The 26,063-nt window shown below is 41.2% G+C and overlaps 1 protein-coding gene across 3 annotated transcripts in view; it reads left to right on the top strand.

Annotated features, from left to right (window-relative positions):
• LOC126285399 (cuticle protein 19-like) overlaps positions 1-26,063 on the top strand; it is a 98,640-nt gene that overhangs the window by 18,330 nt on the left and 54,247 nt on the right. Inside the window, exons 1-2 of one of the 3 annotated variants that reach the window (XM_049984746.1) lie at positions 1,266-1,311; positions 7,408-7,569. The exons of the other annotated variants lie outside the window; for them this stretch is intronic. Coding sequence (XP_049840703.1) covers positions 1,297-1,311; positions 7,408-7,569 — 177 coding nt within the window. The 5' untranslated portion in view covers positions 1,266-1,296. Of the gene's footprint in view, positions 1-1,265; positions 1,312-7,407; positions 7,570-26,063 lie in introns of those variants that run through there. 3 annotated transcript variants of the gene reach the window in all.

Below are 26,063 nucleotides of genomic sequence, written 5' to 3'. Positions count from 1 at the left end.
GAGGTTTCTTTGTTGGTAGTGAAGTTGGTAGTGAAGTAGCATCAATGCATGAACCTTAGATGAGAGACACACACACGATGTTCCTTGTGAGAAATTATTGTACAAGTAAAGTGACTTTGTTGAGAGGCTAAGTAAATTGTTTTCCATAATATGTTTCGAGTATTAATGCTTTCCCAATGGTAAAGGAGAAAGAAATGGGGCATTCAAGGGGGGAAGTCTTCACTGTTGGAAGAGGAAGGACCATAGATTATTGTAATTGGTGAAATCTGTTACAGACGATATAGCTCGAATATACACTTAAGTTTGTGAAAACTGCAACATACAGAAACAACGGCCCCAATAATACTGTAAGCAGGGAGTGTATAAAACAGCGATTTGATTGAGACTGCAGAAAGACAACGTACAGCCTGTGTGACCGGCAAGGTAAGTGCGATGCCTAGTACGGTCACTGTGAAGTCGTTAAGAACGGAAGGAACGTGACAGCAGATGCCTCTGTAACTATTTGCAGGCGAACGTTTAAACAAAAGAAGTCAAATACACAGCTATAGCACTGTTTGACAGTCTGCGCATTTAAATGAAATGCCTGGTAGACACGAGAAGTGTTGTCTAACGTCGTTTAAAGTTGGTTCTCCTTAACATTCCCTCCTACATCACGAACGAAATCTTGAAATGTACATAGATATAACTCACTGCAACGTTTTCTTCAACTGACACATCAGACGTTGAACCCCTAAAATTCATTCTGAATTTGGTCTAACGAATATGGAAGTAACTAAGCAAATAACTAAGTAGTGTAAAATCTCTAATGCACTGCAGAGTTCTTGAAACAGCGTTTTCATTTTCACGAAAGGAAATTGGTTAGTTTCTGTGGGATTATCTTAATAGTTCTCATGTACAGGGACAGAGGAGGCGCAGAGACTATTGCGATAGTCAGTTATTTATGGAAAGGGTTTTCTTGTTATACGGTGTCCAAATCAAATGTTAACAGACAGACGCCAAAGTTTATCGAGCGGACTTTTCTTGTTCATTACATAATTATATTTGCCCAAACGACAGACAGGTGCACGTGAACTTTCGCCGCTCCTGTTTCTCTGCATCCTCGAACGGCCGGCAAGAAACTGCGCGCACGTCAGCTGAAAATTGGAATTCCTGACATCGCAACAAGAAGCGAAGCAGGTAGTTTTTGAGGGAGTTACGCAGGGCGCCGGGCTGATGTATGTATAAATAGGTTGTTTACACTCACCTGCGGCACCAGTCAACCGCAGTAGCCAGTCAAGGAGCAGGCAGGAAACAGACATGGCTCGTGGACAAGTGAGTTACTCTGAGAGCTGTAGCAGTATTCAACGGTTGATAACTATACAACTCGTCATAATGTTTTAGTTATAAGGGATCACAAATCATCTTAATGACAACATACTGTCTGCTACTGTGTAGACTTTAATAGAGCTTTCTTTCACGTTCATTACGACACAGTTTCAATTGGAAGCCTTTTTCAGTTGTTTGTATGGTATATAGATATACTTGTACAGTATAGGTAAATACATGGATTAGGAGCGAAATACTCCGTAAACAGCACAATGGAAAAAACATGCGGGAGATATTTGGCCGCGAAATGTCGCTATACACGGTGTATTATGTGCTTACACTCATTATGAAGAATACAACATCACAGATGTTATACACAGATGAGCCAAAACGTCATGACCAATGCCCACCTGATTGTGTTGCGGGCACGAGACGCAGTAAGGAAAGAATGTAAGCCGAGGAGAGGCGAATGGGCAGTCATAGATACGGTGCGGCGAAGATACGGGAAGCAAATTCAGAAATCCACTGAAATAAGCGGTTTTGACAAAGGGCACATTATATATGGAAGAAACCTGGAGATACTGACAGGTTTCAGGTAGATTATATAATGGTAAGAAAGAGATTTAGGAACCAGGTTTTAAATTGTAAGACATTTCCAGGGGCAGATGTGGACTCTGACAACAATCTATTGGTTATGACCTGTAGATTAAAACTGAAGAAACTGCAAAAAGGTGGGAATTTAAGGAGATGGGACCTGGATAAACTGAAAGAACCAGAGGATCAGGAAGAGCATAAGGGAACAATTGACAGGAATGTGGGAAAGAAATACAGTAGAAGAAGAATGGGTAGCTTTGAGGGATGAAGTAGTGAAGGCAGCAGAGGATCAAGTAGGTAAAAAGACGAGGGCTAGTAGAAATCCTTGGGTAACAGAAGAAATATTGAATTTAACTGATGAAAGGAGAAAATATAAAAATGCAGTAAATGAAGCAAGCAAAAAGGAATACAAACGTCTCAAAAATGAGATTAACAGGAAGTGCAAAATGGCTAAGCAGGGATGGCTAGAGGACAAATGTAAGGATGTAGAGGCTTATCTCACTAGGGGTAAGATAGATATTGCCTACAGGAAAATTAAAGAGACCTTTGGAGAAAAGAGAACCACTTGTAAGAATATCAAGAGCTCAGATGGAAACCCAGTTCTAAGCAAAGAAGGGAAAGCAGAAAGGTGGAAGGAGTACATCGAGAGTCTATACAAGGGCGATGTACTTGAGGACAATATTATGGAAATGGAAGAGGATGGTAGATGAAGATGAAATGGGAGATACGATACTGCGTGAAGAGTTTGACAGAGCACTGAAAGACCTGAGTCGAAACAAGGCCCCCGGAGTAGACAACATTCCATTAGAACTACTGACATCCTTGGGAGAGCCAGTCCTGACAATCTACCATCTGGTGAGCAAGATGTATGAGACAGTTAAAATACCCTCAGACTTGAAGAAGAATATAATAATTCCAATGCCAAAGAAAGCAGGTGTTGACAGATGTGAAAATTACCGAACTATCAGTTTAATAAGTTACAGTTGCAAAATATTAACGTGGATTCTTTACCGACGAATGGAAAAACTGGTAGAAGCCGACCTCGGGGAAGATCAGTTTGGATTCCGTAGAAATGTTAGAACACGTGAGGCAATACTGACCCTACGACATATCTTAGAAGAAAGATTAAGGAAAGGTAAACCTACGTTTCTAGCATTTGTAGACGTAGAGAAAGCTTTTGACAATGTTGACTGGAATACTCTCTTTCAAATTCTGAAGGTGGCCGGGGTAAAGTACAGGGAGCGAAAGGCTATTTACAATTTGTACAGAAACCAGATGGCAGTTATAAGAGTCGAGGGACATGAAAGGGAAGCAGTGGTGGGGAAGGGAGTGAGACAGGATTGTAGCCTCTCCCCGATGTTATTTAATATGTATATTGAGCAAGCAGTAAAGGAAACAAAAGAAAAATTCGGAATAGGGATTAAAATCCTTGGAGAAGAAATAAAAACTTTGAGGGTCGCCGATGACATTGTAATTCTATCAGAGACAGCAAAGGACTTGGAAGAGCAGTTGAACTGAGTAGACCTTGTCTTGAAAGGAGGATATAAGACGAACATCAACAAAAGCAAAACGAGGATAATGGAATGTAATCGAGTTAACTCGGGTGATGCTGAGCATATTAGATTAGGAAATGAGACACATAAAGTAGTAAAGGAGTTTTGCTATTTGGGGAGCAAAATAACTGATGATGGTCGAAGTAGAGAGGATGTAAAATGTAGACTGGCAATGCCAAGGAAAGCGTTTCTGAAGAAGAGAAATTTGTTAACATCGAGTATAGATTTAAGTGTCAGGAAGTCTTTTCTGAAAGTATTTATATGGAGTGTAGCCATGTATGGAAGTGAAACGTGGACGATAAATATTTCGGACAAGAAGACAGTAGAAGCTTTCGAAATGTGGTGCTACAGAAAAATGCTGAAGATTAGATGGGTAGATCACATAACTAATGAGGTGGTATTGAATAGAATTGGGGAGAAGAGGAGTTTGTGGCACAACTTGTCTAGAAGAAGGGATCGGTTGGTAGGACATGTTCTGAGACACAAGGGATCACCAGTTTAGTATTGGAGGCAGCGTGGAGGTTAAAAATCCTAGAGGGAGACCAAGAGATGAATACACTAAGCAGATGCAGTAGGATGTAGGCTGCAGTACGTACTGGGAGATGAAGAAGCTTGCACAGAATAGAGTAGCATGGAGAGCTGCATCTAACCAGTCTCAGGACTGAAGACCACAACAACAACAACATGGTATCTGTTCTTTCGGACATCCAAGGACTTCCAATGAGTATAATGGGCAGGGGCTCTATGAATATAGTGCGGGCAATAAGTTGGGAATGTGGGTCTCACGGGAGGCGTGCCAGAATATGTCCCTGCAGTCGCACATTCCTCTGTGTCCTCGGTGAGTCAGATGGCTAGAGCATCTGCCATGTAAGCAGGAGATCCCGGGTTCGAGTCCCGGTCGGGGCACACATTTTCAACTGTCCCTGTTGACTTATATCAAAGCCTGTGTGCAGCTAGGGGTATTCACTTCATTGTAAAGGGAGCATTGTTATGCTCTGCCGCGGGAAATGAGAGTCTCTGAAACGGCGAAGCTAGTCAGCTGTTTGCGTGCTACCGTCGTGAGACCCCATGGAAAGTGACTGAAGGAGAGTGGAATGACGAGTAGGCCGTATGGTGTAGGACGGCCACGTCTCACCACAAAACATAATATCGGAGGATCCTCCGCTGTGTAAACCAGGATAGGCAGCGCCCTGTGGCAGATCTGATGACAGAGTACATCGTTGGTGCAGGCACAGGTGTTTCGGAGCACATCGTTCAAAGACCACTGTTGAACGTGGAGCTCCACATCAAACGACCCCTACGTGTTCCTGCCTTGACTCAACGACATCTTCAGTTACGATTGCAGTGGTCACAGTATCACTAAGTTTTTGTGGTGGATCAATAGAGACGTGCTCCTTTTCGAGTAAATCGCATTTATTGTCTCAGTAGGTCGCTGGCTGGATACTAACACGCATTCATCCATGCAAATGACTGCTTGAATCGCGCAGCGATCCACAGATGCAGACCAGTGATAGCAGGATTATGCTGTGGGGTAGACTGAGTTGAGCTTCAATGTGACCTATGGTAGAACTCGAAGACACCATAACACCAGTGAAATACGTGAACATTATTGTGGACTTCTACATCCCTTCATGGTTGAAGTTTTCGCTGTTAGCGATAACACCTAGCAGGATAACTCTCCGCAGCAAAGCTCATATTGAGGTCTCAGTCAGCAAATGCCCCTGATCTTTACCCAATGGAACACATATGGGGCGCTAGATGCGTGCCCACAAACCACCGTCCCGTTATTTACGGGAATTTTTGTCCTGTGAGTAGTCATTTAGTGCCATATTTTTCTGAAAACCTATCAAGGACGTAGAATCCATGCCAAGCAGAATAGCTGTTGCTGTGTTTGAAAAGAGGACCAACGCACTGTTACACAGGTGGTCATATTGTTTTGGGTCGTCGGTGTAGATGCATTTGGAATTAATTATTTAATTGTATAGTCAGACTAAATTCCTACATTATTGCCGCTTTGTGATTCTAGTGCTTCGGCTCTGACTAAAGCAAAAAATTGTAATCTACTTCGCAATGGAAACAGTGCAGTAATTTAAAGAAAATAAAACAATGTTCCTGTACACACCTCCACGTGAGGATGATTTTGCTGTGGCTCTAAAACTACTACATGATACAATAAATCGTATCAAATTGAAAACGCGACAGATTACACATTATATTTACATAAACTGGCAGTTTAAATCGCAGTTTCTGTTTGGCTTCCACAATGATACAGTCTGTCATGACTGTAGCTAGAAACGTACCCCTATCTGGAATTGTGCCCAGCACTCCAAGAGCCACAGTCTAATGCTCTGACCGATAGACCATCACGGCCACCCATTGGATATAATGAAAATGAAATTTTTTAACCTTACCAGCAGCAGCTTCGGTGACGAACTGGAACACTGCAATTACTCTAACGGCAACTTTCGTTCCCCTGCAGGGTTACCGTGTGTTAATGACATTATAGAAAAATTTATGTTGGTAATGATTCTACAAAAAGAGAGCCCATCTTAGCACTGACAATTTAGTTCCAAGAAACCCGTACTCATACGGTAGCCAGAAACTGCTGCTTTCAAGTCCAGTACTCCAGCTATGATTGTTACCAGAATAGGTGTAAGACTATCATGTCGAATTCAGAATAACATTCTTCTGTCTTCTGTATCTTCTCCGTAAGTATAATACTCCAGAAATTTATTCGACGATTATTACGAACACGCCACACACTAGCTCGCTACCCTTTGTGTGGAACTACGGCTCCAAATGTGGTGCATAGAAGAAAATAAAACTAAATATCTAGGTTACAATGATAAATGATTATGGCTCTTAGTTTTGATCTATTACGTAGTACAGAAAGGAATAACTGGGCATAAGACCATAAATCCTTTAATCGATAATTACCGAAGTTAACTTTTCGAGTATCGGATCAACTTTTAATTTCAAGAAACGTTATCGGACTCTAACTTTTGTTAACTTTCTTTGAGTGCGTTAATCATTAGTTAGCTACCTACTGTTTATGACAAAAATCACGCCGTGTCAACGGCGGAAATTGTGTGCTGATCCGGGGTGCCCGCGATTGTAAACAATCGAGTGCGACGGACAATAACTAGGTGTTGCCTGTCGTTTGTTTACAGAACTAGCTTTAACTGCTTTTTGTTTGTGGACTGACGTTGGAAACTAAATAATAAAATCGTGCTTTATCTCAACAACTCATGAAAATTCGTGGCAGCATTTAAGAGATTACCTTAATTTTGTTTACAGATAGGAAGGACAAATGCTTTTAGACTGTAAACCGTGCTTTCCTAAAAAATCAACAATCAGGGCTCACACTCCGAGCCCTAACAACTTGAGACAGCACGTAAGGCGATCACATGATGATACGCGGTATGTACAATTTGAAGGAACGATGTAGGCAGGGTCCGGTCGAGGAAAGCCAAAAGAAAAATCAACGTTGGGCATTTATATATCGAAAATGGAGCCAACAGCAGAAACCCGGTTAAAAGAATAATACAAAGAAGCATTGGAGTGCCTCTTGGGATTTCAGAAATTGGCAGCGGTGGATCTGAAGCTAGTGTGGACCAATGCACACTAAATGAGTTAACGATTAACTTTGACTTCCGATAACTGTCCTGCAAAATACCACTTTAACAAAGTTATAGGAATATTTTATCATTTTGATTAACGCGAGAGAGGATATGCATGTGGAGGTTTCCTTGGCGTGACGACATTGGCACTCGGTAGTCACCTTACCGTCTCAACTGACGCCGTTAATAACCGACCAGATTTTCTTACAAAATGGGAAGTTTTGCGAGTGTCTTCTCAAACGGTCTTCACACATGGGGTGTTTATTGCTACTTCTGTTGAAGTAGATCAGTTTGCTGAAGTCTGTAAATCACGGTCCTTCCCTGTGTGCCTGCAGGTGTTGTCGGCTCTGCTGGTGGCTGTGTTGGCCGCTGGCTGCCACCGGGCGCTGTGCGGCCACGCCCACTCCTACGCCCACCAGACGGGTCCCGTGGTGGGTCCCGCCCACCCAGTCACCGTGGAACACTCCGGACACGGAGGACACAGCGTCGACTACGTGGTAAGGCACAGCAGCACGGCTCCACATTCAATGATTAGGTTCAAGGAACCTGTTGCAGCCTCATTGTCTTAACTCCAATGCTCCCTGAGTCGACCTAGGTCCCTCTGAGTATAAATTGCAAAACCTTTTCAGGATGTCTGTCTTATTTCAGTCTGTCTACATCTTGCTTGCTTTTCTGCTTATATGTGCCTCCTTTTTCTGTTATTCCAAATATTTGGTTTACATTCTTTAACTGATCTGAGGAAATTCATGTCTGACGTCACTATTCGATTTATGTCTATCTTGTCTGCGGTCCATGCCCCTGATTCATATAGTAGCACTGGAACAGGTAGTGTATTATAGAGTTTCAGTTGATTTTCATTAGTTACTACTTTGTTTAATGTTCTTTTTTTGTTCCACAGATATCCCGAAGTTTTGGTGTTCTATTCTTTATGTGTTTACCATAATAAAAAGAAATGTCGCAGCTCAGGTTGTCAAAATGACTTAGGCATTTCACTGCTTTATTTTCTATCATTCTTTTTGACAGCACCTCTTATTTTCTTTGGAATGCTATTACTGTTGTCTTTTCTACTGATGTTTATAAACTATAATTTTGACCAATTTTGTTTGATTTAAATATCTCATTATAATTCTCCTCCAGAAGTGGTTATTAGAGTTGCAGTGTATATTAATGTTTTTGTATAATGGTCCTTATTTAGTTTTTGGCCTTTTCTTTTTTGTTTCTTCATTCCATTTCTAATCGTGTCATTTATATGTAAACTGAATAAAAATGAAGACAGACTGCAACCTTGTTTAACTCCTTGGTTAATTAAAATGTCATTCTTGATAATTTTGTTTCCTGTTTTAATTGCAAATTTAGTATGACCGTTGTTCACCTAAATCGTTTAAGGTAAATGCCGAGCTGCTTCCTTTTCAAATGAATAAGTCTAGTTTCCTCCCTCACACGTTGTCTCATGCGAGTTTGTACTTTGTGTCTGATTACCTTATCGTCGACGGGACCATAAGCTGTAATCTCCCTTCCTTCCACTACAACAGAAATGTTTTATTGTTTTGTCAACGTGTAGGTTACTAGAAACGATCAAGAATGTAAAAGGAAATAGGTTTCGTTAAAGAACCCATAGTGCAATTCTCTTGAAGTAATGTGGAGCTAAACCAGAATGACTGTAGACGCGCCCGAATGTTTGGTTGAACTTTCCATTGAACAACTTATAATCATGTTGAGCTAACAGGACCTACTGCGCCGTGACTCATTTTCCTTCAGATTCCACTCATAAAAGTTTCTCCTTATCGTGGTCATTACAGAACTTGCACTACTTAGATCACGAGGCAGTTCAAGATAGGATTCTTTCAAAATGAATAGGTCATTTTCCTCACAGTGGTTAATACTAGTGCAACGTATGACGGTTTATATAAATTTGATTCTAGATTAAAACTTTGTGGTGAAATGTTGCAAGTCCATCCTCACTGCCGGATGAGCATTGGACAGAAAGGGCAGTTAAGGTCCTAGTCCGGCACACGGTTTTCTCTTCCTGGAAAAGTAAGTTCAGAGCACATCGCCCTGCAGAGTAGAAACTTGATTCCGGGAACATATATCGCTAAGGCTGAGGAGCCTAACCTGCCTCGGACCGGATCCGTCTCTAGGAATAACGATGAGGGCTGATGAGTGGGCCACCGTTGATATAGTTTTCAGGCAGTTTCCCACATCCAACTAGGTAAATGCTGGGCTGGTACCACCATCCCGCCTCAGATACTCTCTACGAAAGTATTTTGAAAACTTCTCATACTTGAACAAGAGATATTCTGAAACTTCCTGGCAGATTAAAACTGTGTGCCCGACCGAGACTCGAACTCGGGACCTTTGCCTTTCGCGGGCAAGTGCTCTACCAACTGAGCTACCGAAGCACGGCTCACGAGCGGTACTCACAGCTGTACTTCTGCCAGTACCTCGTCTCCTACCTTCCAAACTTTACAGAAGCTCTCCTGCGAACCTTGCAGAACTAGCACTCCTGAAAGAAAGGATACTGCGGAGACATGGCTTAGCCACAACCTGGGGGATGTTTCCAGAATGAGATTTTCACTCTGCAGCGGAGTGTGCGCTGATATGAAACTTCCTGGCAGATTAAAACTGTGTGCCCGACCGAGACTCGAACTCGGGACATTTGCCTTTCGCGGGGAAGTGCTCTACCAATTGAGCTACCGAAGCATTCTGGAAGAGATATTCTATCGACCCACACAGATGGCGCACACGAACTACGTCAGGCAGAAGATCAGGCCACCAACTAATACTGTCAAAACCCAAAGCCACTGGAGAAGCAGAAGAAAGAAAAAGATACTTCATTCTAGGAATGCTAATTCCATTTGGTGTTCTGTAGAGATTCTGGGAAGTTCGGAAAGCAGTAGTGAGGTATTGGTAAAACTGGAGTTGTGATATCTCTCGTGAATCGGGTGACCAAACGCCCCCAATAATCAGGATCCATTTTTGAGCCTCAAAAATCTGTCTTGACTTTGAAAGAAATTATTAATTTGTCCCGGTTTTCAAAGGATTATTTTCAAACATTTCCAAACCGGTTAAAAATATTCTGACTATCTATTTTACAAACTAACAATCTAAATTGACTTTTTTTCCATCGGTACCCTCTGATACGTGTATAGATGAAGCACTGTAATTGTTCTGTATTCGATTTTCTCATTTTTAACGATAGATTATAAGTTGTTCTACTGTTTGGCCAAGAACAGGTATGAAACTCCCGCTTTTGTCCAAAGAAATTACGGTCCCCCTATTTGCGAATCGTATACGGATAGCTCAGCCGGGAAAAAGCAATTTCTGGGTCAAGTCGTTGTACAGCAGACAATTTTAATTTGCGAAGGAGGGTTAAAAGAGTATAGACACTTCGCTCCAGAATGGAAGATTCATTCTGGTGTGACTATTGCTGCTTTTTTTGTTATCCACGGTGAACACTACAACGGCAAAACAGCTGCCACTATACGTACACTAAAACGAAAATCAGTGCTAAATGTCCGACGCATATAAACTGTAAGAAAGGCGGGCAACAACAGCGGTACACAGTTCTGCCTGGTGAGTCCCTCTTACTGCCGTACGTCAACACCACCGATTGTGTTGTTTTATGATCACAACTGAAACTAATGAAAAAATAATTTTGTTTAAGTGGCTTTCACATGTGAATAAATATTTGCGCAAATATGTCGTGAGAAAGATTCCGAATGAAACTACACATAAGAAATTTAACTTTTTACGTTTCTGTGGATCAAAGGATATACGTAGTCCGCTAAAGGATACTTACAAAGGAACCTCCCCATCGCGACCCCCTCAGATTTAGCTATAAGTTGGCACAGTGGCTACGCGTTGAAAAACTGAACACAGATCAATCGAGAAAACAGGAACACGTTGTGTGGAACTATGAAAAAAATAAGCAAAATATACAAACTTAGTAGTCCATGCGCAAGATAGGCAACATCAATGATGGTGTGAGCTCACGAGTGCCGTGGTCCCGTGGTCAGCGTGAGCGGCTGCATAGCGAGAGCTCCTTGGTTCAAGTCTTCCTTCGAGTGAAAAGTTTGCTTTCCGTATTTTCGCTACGTTATGATCTGTCCTTTGTTCATTGACGTCTCTGTTCACTGTAATAAGTTTAGTGTCTGTGTTTTGCGACCGAACCGCAAAACCGTGCTTTTAGTAGACGAAAGGACGTGCCTCTCCAATGGGAACCGAAAACTTTTGATCGCAAGGTCATAGGTCAACCGATTCCTCCACAGGAAAACACATCTGATATATTCTATACGACACTGGTGACGGCATGTGCGTCACATGACAGGAATATGTTGTCGACCCACCTAACTTGTACACTTGGCGAATGGGTAAAAAGATTCTTCTACCTTGCCCGATTTTGATTTTCTTGTGGATGCGATAATCACTCCCAAAAAAGTGATGAAAACATAAGAGTTTCTCACAAACTGCAACAAATTAATGCAACAGTTTCACAGTCGCATAGTTTTCCCTCTGCTCTGTCAAAACACATGTTTGTAACGTTTTCAAATTTTTCCGTTTAGGTGTAGCGTCCCCATACTACGGCGCAGTTACCTCGCATCGGACGGACGGACGGACAGATTATTGCCTGAAAATAAAAAATTAAAATTTTCACTCGAGGAAAGACTTGAACAAAGGACCTTTTAGTCCGCAGCTGCTCACGATAACCACGGGACCTCGGTGCTCCTGAGCTCACACTCTTCTTGATGTTGCCTATCTTGCGCATGGACTACTTAATTTTCATATTTTGCTTATTTTTTTCATAGTTCCACACAACTTCTTCCTGTTTTCTCGATTGATCTGTGTTCAGTTTTTCAAGGCCTATCCACTGTGCCAACATATAACTAAATTTGAGGGGGGTGCGATGGGGAGGTTTCCTTGTTAGTATAGCGATTCTTCAAAGCCCGAAACATATGGAGTAAGCGCAATCACAGTCACAGCACATATTGCCTCTATCATTTTACTGCCAAGCTTCTGAACAATGTTAATGAGTAATTGATTTCTAACCTATAGGAGGTATTATCCTAACACTGATTCTTGTTGTTACTTTGACCAGCTTCAATGTTCTCTCACAGGCGTACCCGAAGTACGAGTTCGAGTACGGGGTGTCTGACGGTCACACAGGGGACCACCACTCCCAGAAGGAGCACCGCGACGGAGACGTGGTGACGGGCGAGTACTCGCTCAAGGAGGCGGACGGCAGCGTGCGCACCGTCAAGTACCACGCAGACAAGTCCGGCTTCCACCCCGTCGTGCACCACTCGCATCACGGTGAGACACTCTTAACACAAGTCTATACTGATTAACTTCTCATGGTCAGGGTTGACAGTCACGTAGAATTGTTTGAAAGACATCATATTCGCCGTTGACTGTACACATTACTTAGTTTACAACGTTGCGTGTTAAGGATGTTACCGTTGGCAATAGTTCATGTAATTTACATCATTGCAATATGTACTAAGCTTGGCGCTCGTTTAATGCTGTTACACTACGTGATCAAAAGTATCCGGACACCAGGCTTGGAAATGACTTACAAGTTCGTGGCTCCCTCCATCGGTAATGCTGGAATTTTGTTGGCCCACCCTTAACCTTGATGATAGCTTCCACTCTAGCAGGCATACGTCCAATCAGGTGCTGGAAGGATTCTTGGGGAATGGTAGCCCGTTATTCACGGAGTGCTACACTGAGGAGAGGTATCGATGTGGGTGGATGAGGCCTGACACGAAGTCAGCTTTCCAAAACATCCCAACGGTGTCCTATAAGATTCAGGTTAGGACACTGTGCAGGCCAGTCCATTACGGGGGTGTTACTGTCGTGTAACCACTCCGCCACAGGCCGTGCATTATCAACAGGTGCTCGATCGTGTTGAAAGATGCAATCGTCATCCCCGAATTGCTCTTCAACAGTGGGAAGCAAGAAGGTGCTTAAAACATCAATGTAGGCCTGTGTTGTGATAATGCCACGCAAAACAACAAGGGGTTCATGTCCCCTCCATGAAAAACACGACCACACCAGAACACCGCCGCCTCCCTGCCATCGGATCGTCGCCACATTGTGTGCCGCGATTCGTCACTCCACGACAATGTTTTTCCACTGTTCAATCGTCCAATGTTTACGCTCCTTACACCAAGCGAGGCATCATTTGACGTTTACCGGCGTGATGTGTGGCTTCTCAGCAGCAGCTCGACCATGAAATCAAAATTTTCTCACTTCCTGCCTAACTGTCATAGTACTTGCAGTGGATCCTGATGCAGTTTGTGATTCCTGTGTGATAGTCTGAATTGATGTGTGCCTATTACACATTACGAACCTCTTCAACTGTCGGCGATCTCTATCAATCAACAGAGGAGTCCGGCCTGTAGGGTTGTGTGCTGTACGTGTCCCACGTTTCCACTTCACTATCACATCGGAAACTGTGGACCTAGGGATGTCTAGGAGTGTGGAAATCTCGAGTACAGACGTATGACACAAGTGACACCCAATCACCTGACCACGTTCGAAGCCCGTGAGTTCGGCGGAGCGCCCGATTCTGCTCACTCGCGATGTCTAACGACTAATGAGGTCGCTGATATGGAGTACCTGACAGAAGGTGGCAGCACAATGCACCTAATATGAAAAACGTATGTTTTTGTGGGTGTCCGGATACTTTTGGTCAAATAGTGTATATAGTTACAGTGAACGAGCTCATTTCTGACATTGACATGTACACATCTCGGGAGATTTTAAAGTTTGAAATGTGTTGATGTAAAATCTTTTGCACTAACACTTGATAATGTACTTAGGACCGAAATTGCAGTTGTGTAACACGTAACTTCTACGTTCAACGGCGAATATCACGTCCTTTGAAAAAGAACAGGTCTATTTCATTTCCACGTGTAAAGTATTCTGAAGAAACGTTAACTAAGTACTATTTTTCATATTATTAAAGAAACTATACAGCCAGAAACCTCTAAAAACTACGTGGACAGCAGTTACGCTCTTATTCGAACTACTGATTTTCTGTGGAATCAAGGTATTGATTCAGTCTCTTACAAAGACCTTCACAGATCTTTTATTTTGTTATGGTGATAATCACAAAAGAATTTCATTATGCTGCAACTGGTTTCAAGCAGTCAGTGGTCACCATAAGAAAGCCATTACATGCAAAGGGCGGAGGTAATGAATTATTATAGAATCTATAAAAACTTCCAAGTAACTGTATACATAATGATGAAACAAGAACACAGTTGTACCTAAAATTACATGCTACAATCTGTGCCGTATAAGATTCCTGTTGCTTTCTCAACGTAAGAACAGCCAACAGCAGGTGGAAATCAGTGTTTCATAAGCTGAATGAAATCTTCACTTTGCCTATCCAAACATGTCTGACAGTGATAGTCAATTGTCAAAAATCATGTCGCATTATTCTAATGAATGTAATTATAAAACATGCCGAAGTGGTTATTCCTACGGTAGACACGCATGAACGAACTTAGTTCCATTAATAAAACCTGTTCTTGCATGACTAAGAACTGCAAAAACACTTGTCTGCCTTGTTGGATGTTTTATAATATAAGGACATATTGGTAACGAGCTTTGTCCATGACGAGTTTGTGTGAGATCGTCTATTAAATTTTGGTTTTTCCATCTCTATGGACCTCAAGTGTTGCCGTGAAATAGACTATGTGAGAGTTTCTTTACCAGTAAAGATTTACACAGTTTAACTCGGTTTTATTTAATTAAATCTAACATATTATTTAAGGAAAATATCTATGACATTCCAGTTGAGATTCAGGCCTGTTGTTTCACAGTGCATTAAAGCGTATAGAGCAAAAACTATGAATCTGTGACTTATACTTGTGAAAAGAAACTGACGTTCGGTTACAGAAACATCGATGTTGTCGTAGCAGAATGTTTTTGTATTAAAGTAGCAAATGTGTCAATGATTAATGGTGTGAAACAGACGCTGAACAATCTGTTCATCGTTATTTCTCTCCCGTTTCGTTTTATTGCTGATGTTTTTATTTTTCCTCCTTATGTCACGGTGTTTCAGCGGGCGCCGCTGAAGTGGGGCCGCGGCCAGGATACGCACACTACTGAAGGCGTCGTACCTGAAACCACAGAGATACAGAATGCAGGGCGTCCTTAACACGAGGCGAGCCAACAGCTGCCTAGTGAACTCGTAAAAGATGACAATTGCTGGACTATATTACGATGTGAAAGGAAATAAGAGAAAAGCCATTGCTTTGTTATTTTCTTAGAATACCTTTCTTGGTATCCAGACATACAGGTTGTTCAGAAATAGTTTGAAAAGCTTGTAAGGGTGCTGCAGGGGTGGTTGTGTTGGGAAATAACTGTTAGGGAACTAATTAGATATGTTGTGCCGTTACCGAGTTTCTTACCATTGAACTTTATCAATTTCCTCGATGCGTGAGCAAACTCAAGCACTTGGACGCGCTAAAATGTGGAAATGCACAGACATTTGTGGGTACTTGAGTGACGACTTTTTGAAATGCTCATCACCAATTAAAATGTGCCTTTTTTGGAAGTGATGAACGTAAGCTAAATGAGGCAAGGCTAAGTTTGTTCGGTTTGAAGAAACCGAAGGAGGAACACGTTTGGCAACGCTCTCTGGCTGGCTACTTGAATCTTCGCTTGCAACGGCTGATGGGCTAAATTCAGTGCTAAACAACTCGGAAACGGTGCAACGTATGGAATTTTTTTAACAGCTGTATCTCAGTACAACTTATCCTGCAACACCCTTGCTAGCTTTTCAGACTGTTTGTGACCACCTTGTACGTTTAGTCTGAGTGTAAGACAATAAAATCTGTGTCAGTTTAGGAATTACTCACTTCACGCAAAACCTACATTCTTCAGTGTTCACGTCAGATGAAACTCCATTGTCGTAAGGTTACTTTCCTCATATTGTAAATGAACACTGTAGTTTATTTTTTATGATAATTTGATATTAACCATTATGTACTATAGTATACTATTATGCAAAAAACAATAAAACCATCATAAATTTAATTCATAATTATAGCAGACGTGTTGTTAATATTTCTATTGACCTAGAATTAATGCACAATTATATCCGTAGTAGGCTAGCAACCTGCTGTAGCTTTGCACGAGTAGCACTAAGTATCAGTAGCTGGGCGACTTCATAATATGTACCAGCTGACAAAAAAGACGAATATGTTCCTTTCATCCCTGCTAGAGCAGGTTGTATTTCTTATATAAAACGAATTGTACAGATTAGTAAAGTTTTCTCAGTTTATTTATATACTTTGACTCTCAGGACACTATCCCTCTGAGGACACATACTTCGACATCGTTTGCTTTTCGTTGATCACAGTTAATCGATAACGCCCTGCTAATGATTTGTACCTTAAAAGAGTAAAAATGTTATTAGAGATATTTTACTCAGTTTGCAGTCTTTCTAGTTTTACATCATTTTTTGCAGTAACTCTGAGTTCTTTTCAGGCATTTTAAGATCCTTTTTAGCCAATTTTGTGTCACTGTAGTACAACTTTGTGTATTTGTATAGGCGTGAATTGCTCATTACACAGAGATATCGCGTCATAAAATTTTATTTATAAAAAAATGCTGACTAAAAACAGAGTTTACTGACCTCTGGACCCTTGCGATGACCCTAGACAGCGTTCATTAAATTCACCACTTCAGCTAAAGCTACACTTACGCACCAGACCAGGTATTACGTGCATATCTTACTCGCGTAAGTACGCTAACTTTTGAACCTCCGAACCTCGGAAACTGATAATAAAGTCCAAAAACATTTCAAGTTTCCTCGAAAAAAGTTTTAAGAAAATATTGTAAAAATTTCGGCGATTTTCCATGAACAGAAAATACAGAGGTGCTCATTCCCACAGTTGCTACTTTTGGTGGCCAAAAATCTTGGTTTTTCTTGGATTTCTCAGGGACCACCCTTCAAGAAATAATGCTTTTATAAGCCGCCTAACGTTCATCCTAGACCACTTATAATGAAGAAGAACCAACCGATTTGCTCAATTTTCCTGAGCTGGATGAAGTGTGTAATTCTTAAATTTTGATCGTGTGTTCAACTGTTCAAATGTGTGTGAAATCTTATGGGACTTAACTACTAATGTCATCAGTCCTAAGCTTACACACTACTTAACCTAAATTATCCTGAGGACAAACACACATACCCATGCCCTAGGGAGGGCTCTAACCTCCGCCGGGATTAACCTCACAGTCCATGACTGCAGCGCCCTAGACCACTCGGCTAATCCCGCGCTTGATCGCGTGCTGTAGGATAGTTACACTACACCCGTTCTTCCGATGTGTATACAAATGGTCGTTAAGTCAAGAGTTAATGAAAACGTTTGACCCCTATTTCTGTGATCAACAGGACCCGAGATATGACCCCAATTAAATACGGGACATGTAACAGTACGTATATTACGCAATCATCGCTGTTATAAAGAATGAATTATGCACCCAAATCTTCGTGAAGCAATCTGTTTATTAATGAAAACCGCATCAAAATCACTACGGTAGTTCTTGAAATCACCCATCAGAAACAGGCAGAGGAACGTGACAAGGGACGGTAATTTATAATATGTATAGATGTTAACCCCCCCCATGAACCATGGACCTTGCCGTTGGTGGGGAGGCTTGCGTGCCTCAGCGACACAGATGGCCGTACCGTAGGTGCAACCACAACGGAGGGGTATCTGTTGAGAGGCCAGACAAACGTGTGGTTCCTGAAGAGGGGCAGCAGCCTTTTCAGTAGTTGCAGGGGCAACAGTCTGGATGATTGACTGATCTGGCCTTGCAACATTAACCAAAACGGCCTTGCTGTGCTGGTACTGCGAACGGCTGAAAGCAAGGGGAAACTACAGCCGTAATTTTTCCCGAGGACATGCAGCTTTACTGTATGATTAAATGATGATGGCATCCTCTTGGGTAGAATATTCCGGAGGTAAAATAGTCCCCCATTCGGATCTCCGGGCGGGGACTACTCAGGAGGATGTCGTTATCAGGAGAAAGAAAACTGGCATTCTACGGATCGGAGCGTGGAATGTCAGATCCCTTAATCGGGCAGGTAGGTTAGAAAATTTAAAAAGGGAAATGGATAGGTTAAAGTTAGATATAGTGGGAATTAGTGAGGTTCGGTGGCAGGAGGAACAAGACATCTGGTCAGGTGACTACAGGGTTATAAACACAAAATCAAATAGGGGTAATGCAGGAGTAGGTTTAATAATGAATAGGAAAATAGGAATGCTGGTGAGCTACTACAAACAGCGTAGTGAACGCATTATTCTGGCCAAGATAGATACGAAGCCCACACCTACTACAGTAGTACAAGTTTATATGCCAACTAGCTCTGCAGATGATGAAGAAATTGAAGAAATGTACGATGAAATAAAAGAAATTATTCAGATAGTGAAGGGAGACGAAAATTTAATAGTAATGGGTGACTGGAATTCGAGTGTAGGAAAAGGGAGAGAAGGAAACATAGTAGGTGAATATGGATTGGGGCTAAGAAATGAAAGAGGAAGCCGCCTAGTAGAATTTTGCACAGAGCACAACTTAATCATAGGTAACACTTGGTTTAAGAATCATGAAAGAAGGTTGTATACGTGGAAGAACCCTGGAGATACTAAAAGGTATCAGATAGATTATATAATGGTAAGACAGAGGTTTAGGAACCAGGTTTTAAGTTGTAAGACATTTCCAGGGGCAGATGTGGACTCTGACCACAATCTATTGGTTATGATCTGTAGATTAAAACTGAAGAAACTGCAAAAATGTGAGAAATTAAGGAGATGGGACCTGGATAAACTGAAAGAACCAGAGGTTATACAGAGTTTCAGAGAGAGCATAAGGGAACAATTGACAGGAATAGGGGAAAGAAATACAGTAGAAGAAGAATGGGTAGCTCTGAGGGATGTAGTAGTGAAGGCAGCAGAGGATAAAGTAGGTACAAAGACGAGGGCTGCTAGAAATCCTTGGGTAACAGAAGAAATATTGAATTTAATTGATGAAAGGAGAAAATATAAAAATTCAGTAAATGAAGCAGGCAAAAAGGAATACAAACGTCTCAAAAATGAGATCGACAGGAAGTGCAAAATGGCTAAACAGGGATGGCTAGAGGACAAATGTAAGGATGTAGAAGCTTATCTCACTAGGGGTAAGATAGATACTGCCTACAGGAAAATTAAAGAGACCTTTGGAGAGAAGAGAACCACGTGTGTGAATATCAAGAGCTCAGATGGCAGCCCAGTTCTAAGCAAAGAAGGGAAGGCAGAAAGGTGGAAGGAGTATATAGAAGGCTTATACAAGGGCGATGTACTTGAGGACAATATTATGGAAATAGAAGAGGATGTAGATGAAGACGAAATGGGAGATACGACACTGCGTGAAGAGTTTGACAGAGCACTGAAAGACCTGAGTCGAAACAAGGCCCCCGGAGTAGACCACATTCCATTAGAACTACTGACGGCCTTGGGAGAGCCAGTCATGACAAAACTCTACCAGCTGGTGAGCAAGATGTATGAGACAGGCGAAATACCCTCAGACTTCAAGAAGAATATAATAATTCCAATCCCAAAGAAAGCAGGTGCTGACAGATGTGAAAATTACCGAACTATCAGTTTAATAAGCCACGGCTGCAAAATACTAACGCGAATTCTTTACAGACGAATGGAAAAACTGGTAGATGCAGACCTCGTGGAGGATCAGTTTGGACTCCGTCGAAATGTTGGAACACGTGAGGCAATACTGGCCTTACGACTTATCTTAGAAGAAAGATTAAGAAAAGGCAAACCTACGTTTCTAGCATTTGTAGACTTAGAGAAAGCTTTTGACAATGTTGACTGGAATACTCTTTTTCAAATTCTAAAGGTGGCAGGGGTAAAATACAGGGAGCGAAAGGCTATTTATAATTTGTACAGAAACCAGATGGCAGTAATAAGAGCCGAGGGGCATGAAAGGGAAGCAGTGGTTGGGAAAGGAGTGAGACAGAGTTGTAGCCTCTCCACGATGTTATTCAATCTGTATATTGAGCAAGCAGTAAAGGAAACAAAAGAAAAATTTGGAGTAGGTATTAAAATTCATGGAGACGAAGTAAAAACTTTGAGGTTCGCCGATGACATTGTAATTCTGTCAGAGACGGCAAAGGACTTGGAAGAGCAGTTGAACGGAATGGACAGTGTCTTGAAAGGAGGATATAAGATGAACATTAACAAAAGCAAAACGAGGATAATGGAATGTAGTCAAATTAAATCGGGTGATGCTGAGGGAATTAGATTAGGAAATGAGACACTTAAAGTAGTAAAGGAGTTTTGCTATTTAGGAAGTAAAATAACTGATGATGGTCGAAGTAGAGAGGATATAAAATGTAGACTGGCAATGCCAAGGAAAGCGTTTCTGAAGAAGAGAAATTTGTTAACATCGAATATAGATTTATGTATCAGGAAGTCGTTTCTGAAAGTATTTGTTTGGAGTGTAGCCATGTATGGAAGTGAAACATGGACGATAACTAGTTTGGGCAAGAAGAGAATAGAAGCTTTCGAAATGTGGTGCTACAGAAGAATACTGAAGATAAGGTGGATAGATCACGTAACTAATGAGGAGGTATTGATTAGGATTGGGGAGAAGAGAAGTTTGTGGCACAACTTGACTAGAAGAAGGGATCGGTTGGTAGGACATGTTTTGAGGCATCAAGGGATCACAAATTTAGCATTGGAGGGCAGCGTGGAGGGTAAAAATCGTAGAGGGAGACCGAGAGATGAGTACACTAAGCAGATTCAGAAGGATGTAGGTTGCAGTAGGTACTGGGAGATGAAGCAGCTTGCACAGGATAGAGTAGCATGGAGAGCTGCATCAAACCAGTCTCAGGACTGAAGACAACAACAACAACATAGATGTTAAGTATTTTTATTTACCATAGTATCATTTACATGTCGCATCAATGAAACTATATGACACAGACGAGAGTGCGAAGACAGAGAAGGAAAATAAGTCTGTTCATTCTTATATGCATTGCATTTTCATGATGTTTATGATTAATGTTTTTCATTCGGTAATACTTGCTGACAAAAAAAACTATTGCATCTCTCTACCATAAGATCATCTGCATGCATCGTCTGGCGTAGAAACGGGTACTGTGACGTCCTACTGTTTCATGGACGGTACGTCTGTTTCATGGAGTGTACGTCGAAACGTGCAACATTTAGTTCTACGTTCAGCTCTTACTTTTTCGCAAACTCTTCAGCAAACAGGTGTATTTTCCCTAAGGAACTTATTTCAGTCATAGAATTCAAGAACAATTGTCCTCAAATTGGCAAACATTTTGGTATCAAGAAGTGTGTGTTTGCTGATGTACCTAGACGCTTAACACCTAGTCTCAGCTGCTGCTTTCGATATGCACGTAATTTTCAGGTGGTGGTTATATCTACGACCTGAAATGCTGTATTATCGCTTTAAATTTTTCTTATCTTTATGGAGAAATATCTAGTTTTTTAAGGAGTTTATTACGTTAATAAAATTTCAATTATAGTAGTATGACGATACCAGCTAATAAAGAGTACCTAGTTATTATTTCTTTTGGCACCTGACGACTACTGACAAGTATCGGAACTTGTTCTGTATGCGCCACTACGCTATTTTAGGACCGGAAGCAGTTGGTGAACTCTAGTTCGTTGTGGCTGAATGCGTTTGTTTGTATCTACCATCTGAAAATTTTTTGAAGTGTTATGGAAATCAGGCTACATCGTAGCTGGAAGTTGTGGATTTTGGCTTCATCAAGTGCTTTATTTATTTCGTTTTAATGGTATGTAAATGTCCTTTCAGTATTTATTCAATTACGTGCACCCATATAGCATATGGTTACGAAGGAAAGTGAAGATGGCGGGGAGCTTAACAGGGGGTAGTTAGTGATATGTCATATGGGGTAGCCCATACATGGAGCTTATTTGCAAATTTATTTTTGTGATCGAATACATTCTCTATGACATTTTTGAAATGAAGAAGATAATATATTATTACGTGGCTTCGCTACAGAAAAGTAAGGTTTGGGATAGTGACTATATGAGCGGAGGGAAAGAAATGGGCCACTTAAAAGCAGCTAGACAGTTCTGTGTAGCACAACGTTAGAAAGGTATGTAAAGCAATGGCGAAAATATGACAGCGACGATATTGCTTCAATCTTAGGAAGAAAGTTGACATCTCGACCGGACTTAAATCTGACTTGTTGAGGAACTCCCCGTTAATGGAGGAGAGATTTTTTGGAGTGACCAGCACTGATTTAAGACGATTGGCTTACCGCATAGCCGTGTCAAATAGTATCGCGAATAAGTTCAATGAAGAAACTGAATCTACCGTTAAAAGTGGTTGCAGGGATTTATAAAACGCCATTCATCAACACTGTGTTTGAACGCCACAGGGTAATCCTCTTCTGAGGATGACTATATTTTCAAATACATTGGAACCGGAAATGCAGAAAATTAATTTCAATCTTAATCGGCTATATAACTACGATGAAACAGGGATCAGTGTAATGCAAAACGAAAGCACTGAAGTTATTGCCGTAAAAGGAAGAAGAGCAGAAGTGTCGTTGACATCTGCAGAGCGTGGCTGCTTCACTACTGTTGTAGCCTTTATCAATGCTTCTGGACATTATAGTCCACCTTTAATTGTATTTTCACGGAAAATGTGAAGCAGAGTTCATGGATGGAACTCCAGCAGGGTGAACCCATGTCCATCGTACTGCAGGGTGGACGAAGGCAGATATTTTCACACAGTGGTTTAGACGTTTTATCGCAGTGGTAAAACAGACTAAATTAGACCCTGTTGTCCTCATATTTGATGGACATTACTCCCACACTAGAAACATGCATGTCTTTGAGCTGGGAAGTGAAAATAGGTTTCAGTTGCATGCCTTTCGCCTCACATTTCTCATAAGATGCAACCTCTAGACTGACATTTATGAAATCGCACAAGACTTTCTACTACCAGGAAAATGAGTCGCGATAAAAAACAATTTCCCTCGCACAGTTGCAGTACTCCAGATGGGAAAATTATTTGCCAATGCATATCTCCGTGCTGCAACTGTTGAAGTGGAGTTAAATGTTTTATAAAAAGAGGAATCTATCCGCTCAACCGAAAATTGTTGAAAATCCATGACTTTGCTGTACACTCTGCAAACGAAGCACTTACCGAGCTCCAAGATCAAGTCATCTGTCAATGAACTTCAAATAACTGATGATAGGCCTATAGTTTGCAGCAAGAAAGGAAGAATGAATTGATTGTTGGTGTTAATAACGATCATTCTCCTTTACCTCCTCTGCATCACTGCAGATGACGTGTCACTGAGCACATTTGTTCTGTGCATGCAGTACACGTGAGGCGCCTAGTTGTTTCCACTGCACTGTGTGAAATACGAAGGTTCTGTTATAGTTCACTAACCCGCTGTCTTCAAGTTGATGTGCCCAGCGCAGAAAACAGCACGTATCCTGCCACAGACAACATGACTGCACAACTCGACTGCCTAATCAAGAGTGACGATCAGGAACTTAAATAAAAATTGGAAACACATCATACGACAGACAGCATATCTGTTCTTCTCGACTGCCCAATCCAGAGTGACGAACAGCGCGAAACACTTGGCGCGCCATATCAGAAAAGGAGTGACCCGAACGCTTCCGAAGTCCTTCGTCTGCAATTTCGTCAGTCTTTTGTTTTTTATTTAAGTTGTTTTTAATAATTCTAAAATGACTGATTGATATTCAGCTGTTAAGAGATATTTATATTAAAAAGTGAAGTCTTCCAATGTGTAGTTTAACTAATAATAATAACTATACTTTAACGTTTTGCCGCCCTTGCTCCGAACACAGCAGCCAATCAGAGAGTAGTAACATTATGCAGGCGGTCTTTCTCACGGGAATGGTACCGAATCTAACATCTGTCACAGGTACCTCACACCACATTTCGTCATCTATATACATCTTGCATCACCACTGCTCTGGGAACAGCTTCTTGGAGCCTAATATGATGGCTGACTAATTCAGAAATATTACAAGTTTCAACAAGGGATACTGTGAGTGCTGCAGACGTGTGTTTCCTGCCATACAACCTAATGCCACTGCATTGCATGTTGTTCTGAACAAAATTCACCCTCTTCGAAATCACAAATTCATGCGTTAAGTTGGTTGCTGCTATCTGCAGATTTGAGTCTTTTGCCATCTATTTCTAGTGCTCGTCCCCAAAGAAATTCTAGACCAGGTTCGGTGAAGACCATAACTTCATCGCCGCATAAACAATAGCTGGCAAGTAGTCAAACGAAGAAGATCGTCGTAGTTGATAATCAAAACACTGCAAGCCCTACTCAGGGTAAAGGGTCCTAGAAGATTACGAAGAAATATTCCTATGCACAGAGAGCGTGAACTAGCTCTGTTAAACAAATGGGAAAAGAAGAAGAAAATCTCTAGATCTTCCAACTTCATCTCCTTCAGAAGATTCAGAATTTTGTTCTCTGCCAGAGGATGATGACTGGGGACATGAAAGCTAAGATGAAGCTGATGCTGACTGTATGTATTATGCAGGATTGTTTTCAGATGACCTGTCAGGTGAAAAGTGGATCCGTCGTCAAAAATGCCTGAAATGGACTCCCAAAAGCTGTGTGGGTAATCCTGTGTAATGTGCTTGAAATGCAAATAAAGGAATATGAGACCCTATGTGATAATTTTAGTTGTTCTTTCATTTACTTAAGTTGATATAAAGTAAGAATATAATTTTTATTTAAGTGTTTTCTTTTGTGACTGAAGAACTTAAAACAGTGCATTAAACTGTTTCTAGTAATACTGATTTATTGTCATGTTTTTAACTGAAAATTGTAAGAAAAGGTGGTACCCCATAATAGGCGCCACCCCCATATTGGAGACCGTTTTTGGAGTTTTCTAAAAATAAACCACAAAAGAAAGATCTAAAATGTAAAAAGCTAAAACCCAAATAAATCTAATTATAGAATCCCATTTTTAACATAAGTATAAAAATAGTGTTTAATTCTTTTAATGGTGTTAGCGGTATGAGACAAAACCAAAACTACCCCGTATTGGGACACTTTATCTTTCGAAGCAAAAATTCAATCAAAAACATGCATTAAATTTTCTACAACTGTATCTAGTGTCACTTCGCTTGTCATGTTTAGCTCGTACAATACACCTTCTGTGGTCGATCTTCTTTTGATATTCCTTGATTAGCGAGATAAAGTGGCATTCGGTTAGGGGTAAGAGATTACCACAATCACCCGATCTCCTTCAATGATGGCCCTCTGTTTGCAGTTGGTGGTGATTTCCTAGGATCTCCTCGATAAATTTCTGCTGAAAATCAGTTACTGAAACACAATGTGATTAGAAAGTTTTCAGAATGGATCCTCTACTGCTCACTGGTTTGGTGGGCAGGTACATGGAGGGTGGGAGTGAGTCACTGCCTTGTCCTTGAACGCCCTCTGACAGAAAACTGCATCTCCTTTATTCAGTTCGTTGTGGCAACTGGTTAAGTACGAGTCTGTTACGGCTTGCTACCGGATTCTATCTGCGTGAAAATAGACGTAAAAACGGAGAAATAAGTTTGTTTGAAATTTTCTTTTAAAACCGGAAAATCAGCTTCTGAGACTGACGAACTATTAAAAACGTCTTTTGGAGATAATTGTATGAGCCAGTCAAATGTTTTTGTCAGGTTCAACAGATTTAAAAATGGCCGCAAATCAGTTGAAGATGAACCACGGTCCAACTGTCCTTCCGCTTCAGAAACGAGTGAAAATGTTGTGAAAGTTCGCGACCCAGTGCGCTCTGATCGTAGACTTACTATTAGGGATATGGCTGATGAAATTAATTTAAGTTTATATGCAGTTCAGTCAATTTAACTCAAGATCTAAACATGCGTCGAGTGTCTGCAAAATTCATTCCAAAAGTGTTGTCAAGTGACC

Source organism: Schistocerca gregaria, chromosome 8 (assembly GCF_023897955.1).
Source record: "Schistocerca gregaria isolate iqSchGreg1 chromosome 8, iqSchGreg1.2, whole genome shotgun sequence".
Classification (NCBI taxonomy): domain Eukaryota; kingdom Metazoa; phylum Arthropoda; class Insecta; order Orthoptera; family Acrididae; genus Schistocerca; species Schistocerca gregaria.
Note: the sequence above shows the minus strand (reverse complement) of the source record. Positions and strands in the feature narration are given on the sequence as shown.